Source organism: Haliotis rufescens, unplaced genomic scaffold (assembly GCF_023055435.1).
Source record: "Haliotis rufescens isolate VD_foot unplaced genomic scaffold, xgHalRufe1.0.p SCAF_30, whole genome shotgun sequence".
NCBI lineage: Eukaryota > Metazoa > Mollusca > Gastropoda > Lepetellida > Haliotidae > Haliotis > Haliotis rufescens.
In genome coordinates this window covers 1,518,363-1,536,479 of record NW_025964002.1, presented here as the reverse complement: position 1 = coordinate 1,536,479, position 18,117 = coordinate 1,518,363, and the positions used below count along the sequence as shown (strand labels likewise).

The 18,117-nt window shown below is 39.8% G+C and overlaps 1 protein-coding gene and 1 long non-coding RNA gene across 3 annotated transcripts in view; one reads left to right on the top strand and one right to left on the bottom strand.

Moving 5' to 3' along the window:
- The window catches only part of LOC124152223, an 82,725-nt gene that overhangs the window by 26,226 nt on the left and 38,382 nt on the right, over positions 1-18,117 (top strand). The gene's annotated exons all lie outside the window — the stretch shown is intronic.
- LOC124152222 (putative G-protein coupled receptor F59B2.13) overlaps positions 9,241-18,117 on the bottom strand; it is a 101,065-nt gene continuing 92,188 nt past the window's right edge. For both annotated transcript variants that reach the window (XM_048380453.1, XM_046525077.2), the window contains exons 2-3: positions 13,820-14,858; positions 9,241-13,225 (exon numbers count right to left, since the gene is read on the bottom strand). In XM_048380453.1, coding sequence (XP_048236410.1) covers positions 12,148-13,225; positions 13,820-13,824 — 1,083 coding nt within the window. In that variant the 5' untranslated portion in view covers positions 13,825-14,858 and the 3' untranslated portion in view covers positions 9,241-12,147. The remainder of the gene's footprint in view (positions 13,226-13,819; positions 14,859-18,117) is intronic.

The following is an 18,117-nucleotide window of genomic DNA, read 5'->3' as shown; positions in this document are numbered from 1 at the left end:
GATGTGTTTAGTGTTGTCTTGTAGGGTCATCCACTAGATTGGTTCATGTGTTCCGTATCTGGCCTTCGTTGCTGACAATAAACATGCCATGTCGTTCATGACATACACGGGGGCAGATAATTATTTGCCTGTACGTAATTTACGTATGCTTCCTTTCTTTAGTTTTCTTGAGTCAATCATTATTTTAGACAGACTCCCAATTTTGTAACACTCTGTACCTTCAGGGCACAAACAATCTTTGGTCCGCCCTTTATGACAAGTGGTATGTTTTGTCAGGCAAGTATAATATAACAAACACTCGTCCTAGTGGACAAGTGCAAAATTTGGCTGTTACAGTTAATTATTTATTATGTATATCAGATTGTGTCTGACAACAGAATAAATATCAAATATTTTCATCGTGTGTACTCGCCAGCAACAAATACGAAATAGTGTGTCACTTATATCATCAATTTATAGGCTTGTGTTTGTCTAAATTCATAGTGTGGCGCATGTGGCTTGCGCTGGTGCCAGTTTACCAATAGTGGTAATTAAAACATTGTTATTTCAGATGATGTAAGCAAATGGTTGCTGGAGCTGACCTGTCAGATTTAGAATGTATTTGAAAGTTATTCGTGGGTGGGGTGTATATGGAGTTTGATTGTAGGGCAATCACGATTATGATAAAATGAAATGGTTGTGAATACTTAAACAGATGATTAGTGTTTCGTCTCCTGATGACCCCTTTGGGGATTCTGGGTAAAACAGATCAACGAATACCTTGGGTTGAAAATTGTGTGACAATTGTGTACAATGTGTGACGTGCCTGATTGTGTGCCTCATACTCATAAAGATCTGGGTTAGAATTGATCTTCTGCAACCCATGCTTGTCTCCCCCTGTGAAGATCCGGGTTAGAACTGATCTTCAGCAATCCATGCTTGTCTCCCCCTGTGAAGATCCGGGTTAGAACTGATCTTCAGCAATCCATGCTTGTCTCCCCCTGTGAAGATCCGGGTTAGAACTGATCTTTAGCAACCCATGCTTGTCTCCCCCTGTGAAGATCCGGGTTAGAACTGATCTTCAGCAATCCATGCTTGTCTCCCCCTGTGAAGATCCGGGTTAGAACTGATCTTCAGCAACCCATGCTTGTCTCCCCCTGTGAAGACCCGGGTTAGAACTGATCTTCAGCAATCCATGCTTGCCTCCCTGTGAAGACCCGGGTTAGAACCGATCTTCAGCAACCCATGCTTGCCTCCCCCTGTGAAGATCCGGGTTAGAACTGATCTTCAGCAACCCATGCTTGTCTCCCCCTGTGAAGATCCGGGTTAGAACTGATCTTCAGCAACCCATGCTTGTCTCCCCCTGTGAAGATCCGGGTTAGAACTGATCTTCAGCAACACATGCTTGTCTCCCCCTGTGAAGATCCGGGTTAGAACTGATCTTCAGCAACACATGCTTGTCTCCCCCTGTGAAGACCCGGGTTAGAACTGATCTTCAGCAACCCATGCTTGTCTCCCCCTGTGAAGATCCAGGTTAGAACTGATCTTCAGCAACCCATGCTTGTCTCCCCCTGTGAAGATCCGGGTTAGAACTGATCTTCAGCAACCCATGCTTGTCTCCCCCTGTGAAGATCCGGGTTAGAACTGATCTTCAGCAACCCATGCTTGTCTCCCCCTGTGAAGATCCGGGTTAGAACTGATCTTCAGCAACCCATGCTTGTCTCCCCCTGTGAAGATCCGGGTTAGAACTGATCTTCAGCAACACATGCTTGTCTCCCCCTGTGAAGATCCGGGTTAGAACTGATCTTCAGCAACACATGCTTGTCTCCCCCTGTGAAGATCCGGGTTAGAACTGATCTTCAGCAACCCATGCTTGTCTCTCTTGTGAAGATCCGGGTTAGAACTGATCTTCAGCAACACATGCTTGTCTCCCCCTGTGAAGACCCGGGTTAGAACTGATCTTCAGCAACACATGCTTGTCTCCCCCTGTGAAGATCCGGGTTAGAACTGATCTTCAGCAACACATGCTTGTCTCCCCCTGTGAAGACCCGGGTTAGAACTGATCTTCAGCAACCCATGCTTGTCTCCCTGTAAATATTAGGGGTAGAATTGCTCTTCAGCAACCAATGCTTGTAAGAGGCAACTTGCAGGATTGGGTAATCAGACCCTCTGACATTAGTAGATCACAATCACTGGATTGTCTGGTCCAGACTTAATTATTTACAGAACACCTTCATATAGCTGGAATAATGCTGTGTTAAGCAAAAATAAAACCCAAACAAACACTTGTATGCGGTCCTGGATGTGAGATACAGGCCAAATTGTGGTGCAGAACAACATTGCCTTCATCCCCTCAACTCTCCCATCCAAGACACTGCCCTCACTCATACTGCCCATCTAGGTTTCCCAGGGTGTCTGCCGTGTAGAATTGTTATTTTGTTCAAAGTTTGTATTTGTTAAGGTTCTCAGTTTCTTAAATTCAGAGCTATTTTAATATTTCAGTTTAACATTGTGTAGCAGGGCATGGAGTCATCCCACAGATGACATCCTTACCTTGTCAGCTTGCTGACGGGGTTAACCTCTTTGGTCACGTGGACAAGGCGTCCAACCTCGGATCAGAAGGTCCGTGGTTCGAATCCCATCACGGGACTCGGAAATTTTATGGCCGCTACATTGGCGCCCAACGTGGGGCTGAGCACGTTCATATTAAATTTGAGCAAAATAAGCCTCAGTACCCTACTATGCGTCCGGGGACGTGCCTTCTGTTGACGGGGGAGTATGTAGCAGGGCGTGGAGTCATCCCACAGATGACATCCTTACCTTGTCAGCTTGCTGACGGGGTTAACCTCTTTGGTCATGTGGACAAGGCGTCCGACCTCGGATCAGAAGGTCCGTGGTTCGAATCCCATCACGGGACTCGGAAATTTTATGGCCGCTACAATTGCATCCAATGCAATAATGTCCTCCTGAGCATTAAGACCTCTTGTTCTGTATGGGCCCTAGCTGTGGTGGGTAGTAAAGTCACCTCCACAAACCAGTCACATCAACACATTGTTTTCATTCCAATTGGGAATGATTGTTTACTTACATTTGCTACAATCTTGGGGTGGGATATCAGCCTCTGAGAAAATATGAATTCTAGTTGAATATAGTAAATAAATTGATGAGTCAAACAATTTTCCTGCAATGTATTCATCAATACATTATAGTGCAGCACTATGGCAGCATGCTTCAAGTGTAAATGTAAGAGTGAATATTATCCTACCCCATTTTTTATCTCGGGGATGAAATTCTCTAGTGTCAGGATGATTCTCCCTAGTGAATTTGAACCCATACCAATGTGTTTAATCCTATCCTATACTATGCTCTAGAGTAAAACTTCCCCTGGGATAATATTAAGGTAGGATATAATCCTTGCTTACACATGCACCTGTTGAGGCAATCTGTGATAGGTATTGAGAAGTTGGTAGTGGTCACAAAATTTACGAGTCCTGTGTTGGGATTCAAACCTTAGACCTTCTGATCCAAGGTTGGATATCTTGCAAGCTGACAAGGTTAGGATGTCGATGGTGGGATGACTCACGCCCGGCTACAAAGACATTAGAGTTGTATGGATAACAACTTCTTTATTGCTTGAAACAATGTTTCAGGGTTATGTCTTGCACCTTCATCAGGTGAATACTGATTAACAGACAAATAGTCCTGAAACGTTGTTACAAAGTTTAAAGAAGATGATATCTACAGAAGTTTCTTGTCTTCGTCTCTTTACACTTTACACCTCTGGAGGCAGTGGGGTAGCCTAGTGGTTAAAGGGTCCGTTCAACACACCAAAGGCCTTGGATTGACACTCCACATGGGCTACAATGTGTCCCCTGCTGTGATATTGCTGGAATATTGCTAAAAGTGGCGTAAAACCAAACTCACTCACTGACTTTACACCTCTTGACTGACCTCTGCGACCAGTGTATTGCACATTGTCCGAAAAGTTCCCCCTTTGGCCTCCGATGTAAGTGGTTGAATCTCCAGGGCAGTTACTTCATCAATTACGGTAAGCACATGCTTTTGATTTGACACACAGTTACATTAAACTGTGCACAATGTAACATTTGTATTTCAGGAATGTTGATAGTTTGCTGACATCAAACCCAACTAACTGCCCCCCTCCACCACACATTCCCAAAGCCAGGTTCAGTGTTGGTAAATTCCCTGTGATGTGAAAGTCCATTCAGCAGTGATAACATCAGGGTCGGATGCATCCATCCTGTGACCTTCACAAGACCTTCACAAGTATGTCACTCACAGGTCACAGACACATTTTTATACCACATCACACTGGCCGATTTTACTTTATCTTTTTTTTAAATCGGCATTTTTTTAATAGCTCCCTTTGCTTCTTCCTGAAACAAGGTTCCCTAGGTCCGTCCAGGAGAGTGCTATCATGTTGCTGTACTTTGTCCATTCTTCATATTTACAAGTGAGTGTGGAGGATGTTCCCCTCTGCACACAGTAGAGGAGTAACGATACAGTGGTGTCACAATATGATATGTAACCTAATACTATGAGGGCGATACAATTTGTATACCGACACTGTACTTTTTTTTACAAGTTGATATTCTATTTTTTGCAGGTGAATCAAATGTCACAACCTTAAAGGGGCACTGATCTAACGCAATTCCCCGGGACTGGTTGTTGCCTTTGTTATTGTTTTTTCCCAGTGAGTACCCGGATGTATAGCAGAAATCTAGACTAGTTCGCGACCTCTGCTGCGCCATTCGTAAGCGCATTAGTCATTTTTATGGGTTGTAATAAGGGCGTATGGTCACATTGATCAACAAAATTAAATACAGTTTTCGAGATAATAAGGAAATGTAGGTATCTTTGTGAGTAGCATCGGTAATGGTGACGAAGTTTTGATAAATCACTTGCTTGGTAATTTTGCGATTTTCGTTTACACTATTTTGACTTGCAACACAAAGTAAATATTTCACCTGAGCATATGCTTTATTCTATAGTGTGTATATTTTTTTATTGTCAAATGTGTAACAAATTTATTAAACGTCTAAATATTCAGTTTACAAAGTGACTGAAAAACATTTCCATCTGTATTATTATGACAACGAATTCCAAACATTTTGATGTTTAATGTCATCACCAAGAGACTGAAAATGTTACGTTGAAAAGTACATTTCTAAGTTGTTTGGCTTTTAATCCTACATAATAACCTGTTGTGATGTTTGTAGGCCCTTTTGATCGTCTTGATCAATCTGGACAGATTTTTTTAGTCAAAATGACTGAAATATTTACACATTTTATAAATTGCCTGAGAGAATCACATTTTACAAATTGACGGTAATATATACACGCTTTTGACCTGTGACAACAACGTCTATCGCGCATTGAAGAATTTCCCAACCAAGACGTAGAGAAACAAGAACGAATCGGTTCAAATGAAGGAAAACAAAATGCAAATATCATAATTACAAACCTACCAAATTTATGTGTATAAGGTTTAGGCAGCTTCCTTGTTCGAAGAATGTATCCGTGAATATCCACACAAAGGAACAATATCCCACTCGTCTGCAGCTGTACAAAGAAACTTATTCGATGTCACGTGTCAAATATTTTAAAAGATATATATCGTTTCGGGATATTATAACCCGTGTTCGTTTTTATCAACTGATCGCTTGGATTGTTTCAGGTGTTTTACATAGGTGTCAAGTCTCAATGGTCGGCTGAGAAAGCCCACGTGACAACTATTTTCATAACGTCCACGGTTCCTAAAAATTTCATTGAGTGATAGATATCAATGATCAATCAATCAACGTATTATCAGTTAACCCTTTGAACAAAGTATGTTGTTTTTACATCGGCACTTCGCGCCATGATATGAGTGTATTCCCTTTGTTTTAGTAAACCTAGACATGTAAACACTCACTCTTGACATATCCACTGCGCAAGATAACAGTGATTAATCAATCAACGTATTTTTTTGTTAATCCTTTGATGCCTAGGAACGATCCGCTGATTTACAAAAAAAAAGTAAATCAACAGATCATTCATCTCTTGCTGGGCTGCCACGTGCATATTACATAACACACATTTCACCTCACTTCAAACCTGGATTTAGATTGAATAATTACCCCAGACACAATAAATGCCAAATGGGAACCTTTGTCAGGTAATCTAAGTGGTGCTACCACTAATTGTACCTGTAATAAATTCATTAACTGAGCATCAAGTGAATGACGACAAATACACAAGTGTAGGGTTATACGAGAAAACGTGGATGACAACAAGGGAGTAGTAATCGTATTATCGACGCAAGCCGAAATCCGAAAATGCTTTCACTGCATGGATACTGTTTTTAGTATTAAACTATAACCATCTGGGGTATTTCCAAATGACGACATCCCATGAGCTCCCTTGTTCTTTTTGTCTGTTTGTTTAGGCTGAAGAAATTAATTAACATGCGCCCCTTTGTCGAAATCTTTATAGATCCCGGTTAACCAATCAGTGTTCAAAAATGCGTAAAACAAATATTGCCTCCAGCATCCAAGTTTATTTAGCTGTCCTTGCAGACGGTAGCCCAGTCTCTGGTCACGCTCAGTTGCGTTGCGTATCATCCGGGTACTCACGGGGGAAAAACAATAACAAAGGCAACAACCAGTCCGTTAGATCAGTGCCCCTTTAAATCATTTGTTTTTGTAATTTAGGGATCAAAGACGGGAGATCGTAGGGCAGAAACATATTGGTAGAGGGCACTGTGATTGTTATGCTATTTATGTCCAGCCATGAAATACTAGAGAATCTGTGTAAACTGGTGGTTGAACAGTTTCTGTTATTATGCATGTGTTTTTAAATCAATATAACTTGTAATGTAATTTATCATATACAGGGGTTATAAATCAGTGTAGTGGATCGTGGGTCTGGTATCGTGGTACAACACTGTATCACTTTATCGTTACACCAATAACACACAGATTTCTGGACAGGCACAGACACAATGTCCCTGTTTCACACAGACCACAACGTACTACAGCCTATACATGAGAGGGACATCACACACCCATCTTCCCGAGCCAAGAGAGTTAACTGACTTTAAAAGTCCAGTTTCTACCCTTGCCGAACTTGGCTGGAATTCCTGGGCTCGATCGTAGCGCCACCAGTGGCTATTACCAGTTATGTCCCTTCTAAGCCTCTCCTATGGACCAATCAGATTCCACCTCTCGTATCACTTGCATTTGCTTCAAACAAAATGGCAGCGCCAAGTCAGGACGATCTGCTCGATAATCAAGATCTACATTGTGAAAAAACGGGTCTTACATCGCGAAATGCATCAAATCATGTGAACACCTTGATTAAAAACATGAGAAGATTTTGAAAATATCTGTTGACAACGAGTTGGCGGTGCACATGCTTTGCAAATCCTGCATTCGACCGAAATCTGCATGACAGTTTACGAACCGGATTTCGATTTCATTGCGAGATTTTGACTATGCATAGACTCGTTAGTCCAGCCAAATTGTAACTCCATAATACCAGCCTAGTTCGGCAAGGGTGGAAACTGGACTTTTATAGTCAGTTAACTCACTTGCCTCTGGAAGATGTCACACACCCTGCACAGTCCCCCCTTTGGCCACACATTTTTTATTTTTTGTTTCATGGACACGCCGCCGCTATTGAAAAGCAGCTGGGGAAAAAAATAAATTAAATATATAAATATTTATGTTTTATTATGTCTCAAAATAGAAATATAGACCCTCTTATACAATATAAAATGTTATATATAAATTCCATGTGTACATCACTATCAGTGATTCAAGAAGCCAGCTGCAGTTTTAACTCCACAGCAGAATGATTTTCATATAAATAAATAAATGATTGACATAGCTATTTATTTTTATATTTATTTCAACCGACCTTGTGTAGAAAAGCTGGAATAAATCTGTGAAACATAAAATCAAAAATGTGCCTGCCCCTCCTAAACTAGTGTATCACAATATGTTAGTAAAAGACTGCTTTCAAATGACATTATTTGACTGGTTTGCAGATAGTGAAACTTAACAAATTTATGTTTGTGCATAAAATAAGGAAATCTTTGGTCCAGCTAGAGAAAAATGAGAAAAACGGTTTAGGATCTAGGGCTCCACATTACAGCAGGTCTGGAAAAAACAAACAAACTGGCCTTGCATACTTATGAGGGGATATATTCCAAGATAAATACGGAGAAATAAAGTATAATTTGACGTCAGTCCCTTAAATAAACTTGTACAACATGAATATAACCAAACAGTAATCAAAGTGAGCCTGTATGTCCATGTGCCTCATGTATACTGGCTTCTACTTCTACCTTTATAGGCTAATCAAGCTCCATCATACATCTTGTAAGAACTCGGTCTGGCCTGGTTAATCATTTGTTCAATGGCTTCTCTCTTTGTTTCATAAATCATGTGGTTCAAATCCATCCAAACCCACAAGAAATGAATACTTCATTGCAATAATTCTGAAATATGTCATGCTTTGGGAAAGTTTCAGTGAAAAGAAAACATGATAGCTTTTATTCCACACGTCAGTGATACGGAGCAATAACATCACACCAGTGCCAGTGTATATTCTTCACGCAGTGGAACCTTGCTAAACTGGATAGTGCCAGTGTCAGTTCCTTACACAGTGGAACTTTGTAAACTTGGATAGTGCCACTATCTGTTCTTTACACAGTGGAACCTTGCTAAACTGGATAGTGCCACTGTCTGTTCTTTACACAGTGGAACCTTGCTAAACTTGATAGTGCCAGTGTCAGTTCCTTACACAGTGGAACTTTGCTAACTTGGATAGTGCCACTGTCTGTTCTTTACACAGTGGAACCTTGCAAAACTGGATAGTGCCACTGTCTGTTCTTTACACAGTGGAACCTTGCTAAACTGGACAGTTCTTTCACAGAGTACTTGACTGAATGTTCACAGTAACCTGTCATAGAGAAGCAATTGGTATATCTAATAAATCATTTGTTAAATTTATCTTTAAATTGTCATTTCCAGAAAAGCAGGGTCTTGACTTGCAAGGTTCCAGTATAACATGTCAGATGAACATTATAACATGTTCCAAGCTAACAGGAGGGCACAGGTTGCCCAGTTGTCTAAGGTGCTGCAATTTGCTGTGCAGAGTTCCGTCCCTTGGGCATGCCAGCAACCTGTAATCATGGGTTTGAATCCCGGTTCAGCCCGATTAGGTTTCTAGGTTTGTCAGCACCCTACCTGTGCTTGTGGGTTTCACCAAAGTGCATCACATCGAGTTTTCCTCCTTCATTAAGCTGACACGCCACGATATAACTGGAATACTGTTAAAAGCGGTGTTAAACCCAACTCACTCACTCACTCACTCACTCACTCACTCACTCAAACAACAGAGACTGGCAACAAGATATCATAGACTGTTTCCATGGTAACTATTTATTATGTACATGTTACAAGGAAGATGTCCATATTCAAGGAAATTCTGATTTGAAGTAAATTGGCCATCCTATGTTATAATAGATATATACACTCCAACATTTACAGCTGTAGTTGTTTTATAACATATGCATACACACCAACATTTACAGCAGAGAACTGTAGTGTTATAACATATATACCAACATTTACAGCAGACGGCTGTAGTGACCTGAGAGGAAAGGTCATAGTCTGGATATTGTTCTTAGGGAAACACTACACAACAAAAAAACTCTTTGGTCCGGTACAGACGATGTTAACCCTTTGGCCTATACACACGTATGGGGCCGACCATTTGATATTCTGGTTTCTTTGATTCTTATTTAATTATTTAATTTGATTCAGAAAATGCTGGAAAAATAATTAGCCAATGTTGTGAAAAACAAAATTTAATTAATGTTTTGACTGAAAAAAGAATGAACTCCCAACCCCCTGAATATTAAACGGCTGGCCCCTATTGTGAATCATGCAGGACAATATTTCCAGCCTGCAGTGACATGTGCTTCTTAACTGGAAGGGATATGTACAGGTGTTATTACATTCACTCAGTTCTGAGGCCGCAACACTGTTCTTGTTTCAGAAGTCTGCCACAGTGTACCATGGCAATCTAGACAAGAAGGTTCATGCAAACAGATACTGCATTGTAAGATTAGCTCCACTCACACCGGAGCATTATCATAATATTTGGGTGACTAATTCATTTAAAGTGATTCTATGTGTGAGTAGATTGATGTTTGAGTGAGTGAGTAGATTGATGATTGAGTGAGTGAGTAGATTGATAATTAAATGAGTCAGTAGATTGATGATTTAGTGAGTAGATTGATGATTTAGTGAGTAGATTGATGATTGAATGAGTCAGTAGATTGAATGAGTGACAGATTGATGATTGAATGAGTCAGTAGATTGAATGAGTCAGTAGATTGATGATTGAATGCATTAGTAGATTGATGATTGAATGAGTGAGTAGATTGATAAGTGAATGGAGGGTTAGATTCTTCTGAAGTAGCCATAGAGCTACAATTAAAGTCTCAGTAGTAGGCAAAAAGTCACCAATAGAAATAGTGTTTTCTGCTGATGTAGCAGTTTTTCTACATGATGACCAACTTCAATATGTGTATATCCCAGGACCAGGCACATCATTGATTGATGTGTTGTGAAGACTACAGAGGGGTATGATGACACATTGTTGAACACTGTACCTAGCACTGTTGTATAAATCTCATATACCATCTCACCATCTCACTTGGGAAATGGTACAAGCCTACATGCCTGTTTAAAGGTAATATGACCCAGTGGTTGGAGGTTGTTTTTTAGTCAGTATGTGTGATGTATGTCACTATGGTGTGTGTACTTAAGTGCTACACTTTGTTGACATTGCAGTAAAGTTGTAAGGATAATGTGTTATGGCGTGATATGTATCATGATATACAGTGTTTCAAGATAGCTGTTTGACTGGCATGCTAGAAGTTGGCAAATAAGAAAGAAAAACGTACAACTTTATGGATAACAACTCCTGGTTTATTGCATATAGTGATGTTTTGATGTAGATTCTTATGCCATTATCAAGCTCCTCACTCCAGCTTGATCACAGAATAAGAATCTACATCAAAAGTCGCTATGTGCATTAAACCAGAAGTTATTATCCATAAAGTGGTACGTTTCAAGATAATCCTGGGAGCATGGGTGACCAAAATTCACTCACTCAAAATAATGTTTTCAACATTTGGTGATTGTAAATATCAAGTGATTATTGAATTCTTTCAAATAAAAAACAATTGCTTTATGTCTAACAACCATTGAATGCAGCTGCAGTGCCAACCTTAAACAACTCCTGGACAAAGTAGTTTTGGAGTATAAAAGCATTCTAGAGAAAAGAGAGGTCAAATTTTGCAATTGTTGGACTTTACCCTCAAAGTGGTAAAAAGGTAAGGGTTCCCCCTAAAATACCTTGACAAATGTAGGACATGGAGTATGATAGCATCCTAGAGGGAAGATAGCTCACACAAACTCGGAACCAGTGGTTGCCGGGCACCATGAGCAAGTGAAAGATTTAATGGCTGCAGCATGATATGAAATATGTACCAGAAGAATCATACATATTGTGGATAAGGATGGATTCCTAATCCTCAAAAAAATGATTAATTGAAACTGAAATCATTCATGGCACATATACTGACATTGTCTTTGGTAAAATCTGTGGTTTATGAGCATTCTCATTAAAATCAGATTTTACTCCAAATAAATAATACTCTCCCTTGAGATCTGACAGTCCTTAGATCTCGTCCAACCCTGTTATAAAGAAAGTGTATGGTTTTGATCAGATGTGAGCTTTTGAAAATCAGTAAACCTTACTTGCACTTTCACAAATACTTGGTGTTTAGGAAATATGAAACTACAAATAATAGTACTCCTTATGCCATTTACTGAATAATGCAACTTAAGTGACTTCTGTAAATACACACCATTGCACACCATCATTCTTCTCCATTTGGAACTGCTTGTTCACACTCACTTTTGTAGATATTGTGTTATATGTTCAGAACAACGCATTTCCTTTTGGGGGGAGGGGGAGGGAAAATCTATTCAGAAAGAATATCAAATTGGAGTAAACTGTCTGATTTTAATGACATTGGGTTTATTAGAAGCTTTCCAATTCAAATTCTGTCTGGGGGGTTGATTGTCACATGAGTGACGTTTCAAACTCCTTCTTCCACTGCTTGGACACCTGGTAGATGTTGTAGCAGCCGCAGCAGAAGATGTACTTGAGTGTCTTCCTGAAGTAGGGACTGATGATGCAGTACAGAATGAAGTTCACGGAGAAGTTCAGCGACTGCAGGAAGTTCATTATGGCTTCTATAGTCATGTATGAATAATTACTGTCATTATTTGTTATTTTGGCTATCACAATCACAATCTCTGAAGGCGCCACAAGGATGAAAAACATGACGACAATGACGACAAGTGTTATTGTTAGTGTGTGGCTTGAGTTTTCGGATCCATGTCGATCTTGTTTGAATTTTTGTCTCATTTTGTATGAGCGATAGATCTTTCTGCACAAACACACATTAAAGTAGAAGAGCAGAATAAGAGGAATGAAGTTTCCGATGAAAGCCCACAATATCCGATAAGCTGTGTCAATCTTGTCGCTGCCAAGTAAGGGGACTGTTTTCGGCATGTAAATAGGATGTGATGAATTTGTGCTACATAGTAATCGAGGCTCGTACCTCCACAAAATTGGAACATTGAAGATAAAGGAAAATATGTAGGAGATCACAATGATGATTTTTATCCGCCGTGTTGTTAAATACAAATCTTGACGAAGAGGGTAACAGATTGCCAGAAAGCGTTCCAGCGACATTGCAACAGTCAGCCAGGTGCTAACCATGATAAACACATTGATCACGGCCGTCCCGTACATCCGATACTTGAGTAGAAACTCGGTATTATGATACATGTCATCCCCAGAAAGAAATGTGGTCGGAAAAGCAAAAACACAAAACATAAGATCAGACACAGCCAGTGCCACGAGGCAGTAGTTAGCTGCCATTTCAAGTGTTCGGAAAGATTTCTGAAGTTTCCGACGTGTTAGAATGGTGAGGTTGAGGACATTGCCCACCATTCCAAAAAGACACACACTGGGCAGGGCAAAGCCATATACAATATAGCTCACATCCTCAAACAACAACTTGGCCCGCTCACTTCCTAGACCGGTGTTATTGTCTTCCTCATCGGTGATGTTTAAACAAGGCCCCTGTATCCTGCAACATCAATATTTAGAATCAGTGTCTGAAAGAATGGGATCATTTCTTAAAATTACCTAAAAATTTCTTATTAAGTCATGATTCTATTCCACATGAAATATTAGCAGTATTCCTGTTACGTGAAACTAAATCATGGATCAGAGCCGGTATATATAATTCCTATATTCACCTAGCACAAGTTATTTAGAAGGATGATAATCACATTAGCATTCATTGCAATGTGTCTCACTTTGGAGACAGGATTATTCGACCATTGATAGATAGGGTTTTTTTTCCGTTAGCTATTATTGTGTAATGAAATTTATTGTGTATTGATTTCTTTCCAGCTATTTAAAGTAATAGCATTGTGTAAATGATTTTTTTACATAATTATTGTCACAGCCAGTGTCACTTCAAGAGATATGCGAGTTGAACATTAAAGGCATTTCATCAATGAATGACAATATTATTTCCATCTGGCTGAATGAATCATACCTGTGGATTTATCATGCTGACTGTGTGAATGGTCCATAAAAGGCATTATATCAGACAGACTGTTATATCATATGGATGTTAAATGTGCTGTGTATAGAGCTGATAAAATATACTTACAACATTGTGGCAGTACATTTGCTACATGTACATCACTTCAGGCTGGGAGTTGCTCATCCTAAACAAGATGCTTTGAACAATGTTGGGGGTGCGATAAGGTGTTATTACCTCTTCATTTTAGTTCATCATAATACTTTTCCACTTTAATGTTGCGTTATATCACAGCTGTAGTAGAATGTGCCCTGTTATTCCACAGTCAAAATTGTTGGTTATTTTTTCTTTCAAAATGAACTGTTGTTCCGCAGTAAATAGATACTGTTATCACACAGTCAGTATGTATATATACTCTTTCCCAAGTATGTTTACTCTTGTGCGAGTCCGTAAAGTTCCATTCCACAGTTAGTATATCCTTTTTGCACTGATAGTGTAAATTGTTATTTGAAAGTATGTATTATATTATTCCACTTCACTGTTATTGCAATGAGTTTATAGTGTTATCCCACATTCACAATATGCTGTTACTGCAGTCCTTCTGTTTTACTCTTCTGTTCCTCAACTTTAACGATACAACTATTCTTCCTATTACAATAAAACTGATATTACACCAACAGTATAAGGTGTTAATCCACAATCAGTATATACTGGTATTCCTCCAACAGTTAGTTTAAGGTGATATTCCGCAGTTAGTTTATACTGTTTTTCCTCCAACAGTCAGTATAAGATGTTATTCCACAATCAGTTTAAACTGTTATTCCTCCAACAGTAAGTATGAGGTGTTATTCCACAGTCATTTTATACTGTTATTTCTCAAACAGTCAGTGTATGGTATTCCTCCAAGTGTCAGTATATATTGTTATTCCTCCAGTTGTCAGTATATACTGTTATTCCTCCAACAGTCAGTATAAGGTGTTATTCCACAGTCAGTATATACTGTTATTCCTCCAACAGTCAGTGTAAGGTGTTATTCCACTGCATAGTGTGTCTGTTAATGCCAGCTGGGGTGATATATCCCATATTGCTCTTGTGGGTCTATCCTTCAGGAATAATGGGACGGACCAGTGTTCCAGTTACCATTTACGCTGACAAAGACTGGATGGAACTGAAATATAAAAATGACAAGCTCATTATTTTCAACTAATAGAACAGAAAGATGAAAGAAGAAATTAGACGGATGTCATGGCTAATTTTGTGGCATTTTTGATGCACGGTCTGTCGTTATTGATAAGCAGTTCCGATAACCAGACTCCCTACAGCAGACTGACCATGGGTGTGATGATGTGTAGACTTCCACCAGATGGGATCCCCAGACAGGGGTACAGCCATTAAACTAATAAATGAGCCATTTGGATGGGATCATAGGATCCCCTAGTATTGCTCGTAAGGATTTTAGAACCTCTGATTAATAAATGTCTGATTAGTCGTGACATTCTCTTATGTTTGGTCCTGGGGTCATCAGTCACTGGTTTGAAAGCCAGGGTGTTAGCGTAATGAAGTGTTAGATGTGTGACCTTGCCTTAATTTAATTTCTACATCCTAAGTAGGCTTAACACTTCAAGCGGCATGTGTGGTCAGTGAGCAGGTTATTTTGATTCTCTTCAATCCTTTCATTAATGTAATTTGCTTGTCTTTGGTCAATGAAAAACCATGTCCTGATGTTCCAAGTCTCCCACCTAACAGAAACTCAAGTTGTGTGACATTTGGAAGCTTTTCCTGTAAAGATATTCCATGGCAAGCCCAGCTGTCAGTGTGTGGCTTGTATGCTGAATAGCAGCTTGTCACTTTCATCAGTGTGATGGACCCGTGAAGATCCAGGGAAGAATAGGTCTTCAGCAAGCCATGCTTGCCACAAGAGGTGACTATGCTTGTCGTAAGAGGCGACTAATGGGATCCGGTGGCCAGGCTCACTAACTTGGTTGATGCATGTCATCGTATCCCAATTGTGTGGATCGATGCTCATGGTATCAATCACTGGATTGTCTGGTCCAGACTTGAGATTTACAGACCGCCGTCATTCAGCTGGAAAATTGCTGAGTGCTGTGTTAAACAAACAAACAAACAAACAAACAAACAAACATCAATGTGATGAAGACTGATTTTGTTATTTCTAGTGTTACAGCTGTTTTGTACTGACACAGGAAGACTCTGATAGTAGAGTCAGTGACGATGCCATCAGTGACATGAAGTATATTGATATAATAGGCTAACATACACTCCTTGAAATAAACTTACAACTTATTTCATTTATAAACTGAGGTGAAATATTAATAATTCCGTAAGGAACCCTTGAGTATCACGGAACACTCAAGCCTCTTAATTTCAGGCCTAGAGCTAGGGTTTTTTCCCCAACGCAAAGACATTACCGTGAGCACGCAACACCGGAAAAACCATGTCAACAAATCCATACTGAAGTACGCAAATTGATCATGTAATTACACTGTCTGGTTATACAAAGTGTTCATTGTATATCTGGACTTATGTTTCTAACATATTTCATTAATTTTATTTAAAATTCCTTTAAACATTGTTTTAATTAATTTCGGCGAAATCGTGTGTGAATCGATCGGAATATCGCACAACTCACCGTTATTAACAGCAGCCACGGTCAGATTACAGCTATTGACGCCTTGAAATGAACTTTAGTTGATAGAGAATGGATACATATATCATAAATGCCATACTTTGACTCATTGAAAGTCATATTTGTTGTAGTTTGATGATTCTGTGTCAACATATAGTTCCCATGATCACAGGCGCGGGAGCCTCGACAGTGACTGATCAAATTGTTTGAGCTGACAGAAGTAACCGTCAATCGCAATCACCTGCACTGAAGTGCTATGCTTAGGGTTATTATTATTTTAAATATATTTAATTAAAGCTGCAACTATGATAACATGATATTGGAATATATTATTCCTGATTAAAAAATAGTTTCAGATACAATTGTTCCCGATCCTTGCATTAAAATCCTTTAAAGATTTTCATTTCCTTTCATTTCGTTTACTGATGAAGGGGCAAGCAGTAGCCCTGAAACGCTTTTCACCAGATAAAAGGGGCAAGCAGTAGCCCTGAAACGCTTTTCACCAGATAAAGGGCAAGCAGTAGCCCTGAAACGCTTTTCACCAGATAAAGGGCAAGCAGTAGCCCTGAAACGCTTTTCACCAGATAAAAGGGGCAAGCAGTAGCCCTGAAACGCTTTTCACCAGATAAAGGGCAAGCAGTAGCCCTGAAACGCTTTTCACCAGATAAAGGGCAAGCAGTAGCCCTGAAAAGTCGTTCACCTGATGAAGGGGCAGGCAGTGGCCCTGCAATGTTTTTTCACCAGATAAAGGGCAAGCAGTAGCCCTGAAACATCGTTCACCTGATGAAGGGGCAAGCAGTAGCCCTGAAACATCGTTCACCTAATGAAGGGGCAGGCAGTAGCCCTGAAACATCATTCACCTAATGAAGGGGCAGGCAGTAGCCCTGAAACATCATTCACCTAATGAAGGGGCAGGCAGTAGCCCTGAAACGTTCACCTGATAAAGGGGCGGCAGAAGCACTGAAATGTTGTTACAAACAATAAAGAGGGTTTCATCTGTAAAAGTTTCAGATCTTCAATAAACCACCTGTAATGTCAGTAGAGTTTGTTTCAGCCTAACACCAATAAACTTTTAAATCTTTAAGGAAAATGAGAGGAGTTTTTTATTACGGGACGAACTAAAACCTATGGCTGTGTTTAAAAGGAAGACAATGCCCAATGACAAGTTTTGTCTGGAGTTGTTGTAGCTGTACACCCCAAAGAATGGATGGACGAAGCCTTAGTAAACCTTAGCCTTAACAAACCATCCAAGACCCATGTCTGGGAGAGGTGGTCCGAGTGGATGCTAAACGGAGTTCACAACACAAATAACCCAAAATACAATGATTTGAATCTAATTATTTGACTTGTTCATTTGCTGGTACATTTTCTCACGGGTTCATAATTCTATACACACCAATTCCCAAAATGGCGTCTCGTTGTTGATGGCAACATAAGGATCGTTTTGAGATTTTAAAAGGCAACAGAAACGGCTTCCCACATTAGGGGAGTGGATGACTGGTTTGTTAAGTGTTCATTCAATATGATTACAACGTTTTTCATCTTTTATTATTGAATATCTGCAAGTACCGGAACAGTCTTGCAGTCCGACTTCGCGGTGTGTCATTGCCTTTCACTTCCTGGTTCGGCTTATATACGGGTCATATCATAATCTTTCAAATTTCAATGGTCAAGTTAATACCTCGGCTTATCTACGGGGTCGGCTTATCTGCGGTCATGTACGGTAGGTGCTTTGAAAAAATATCAAAATGATAAGAACATAATCACAGTTATGTCTACC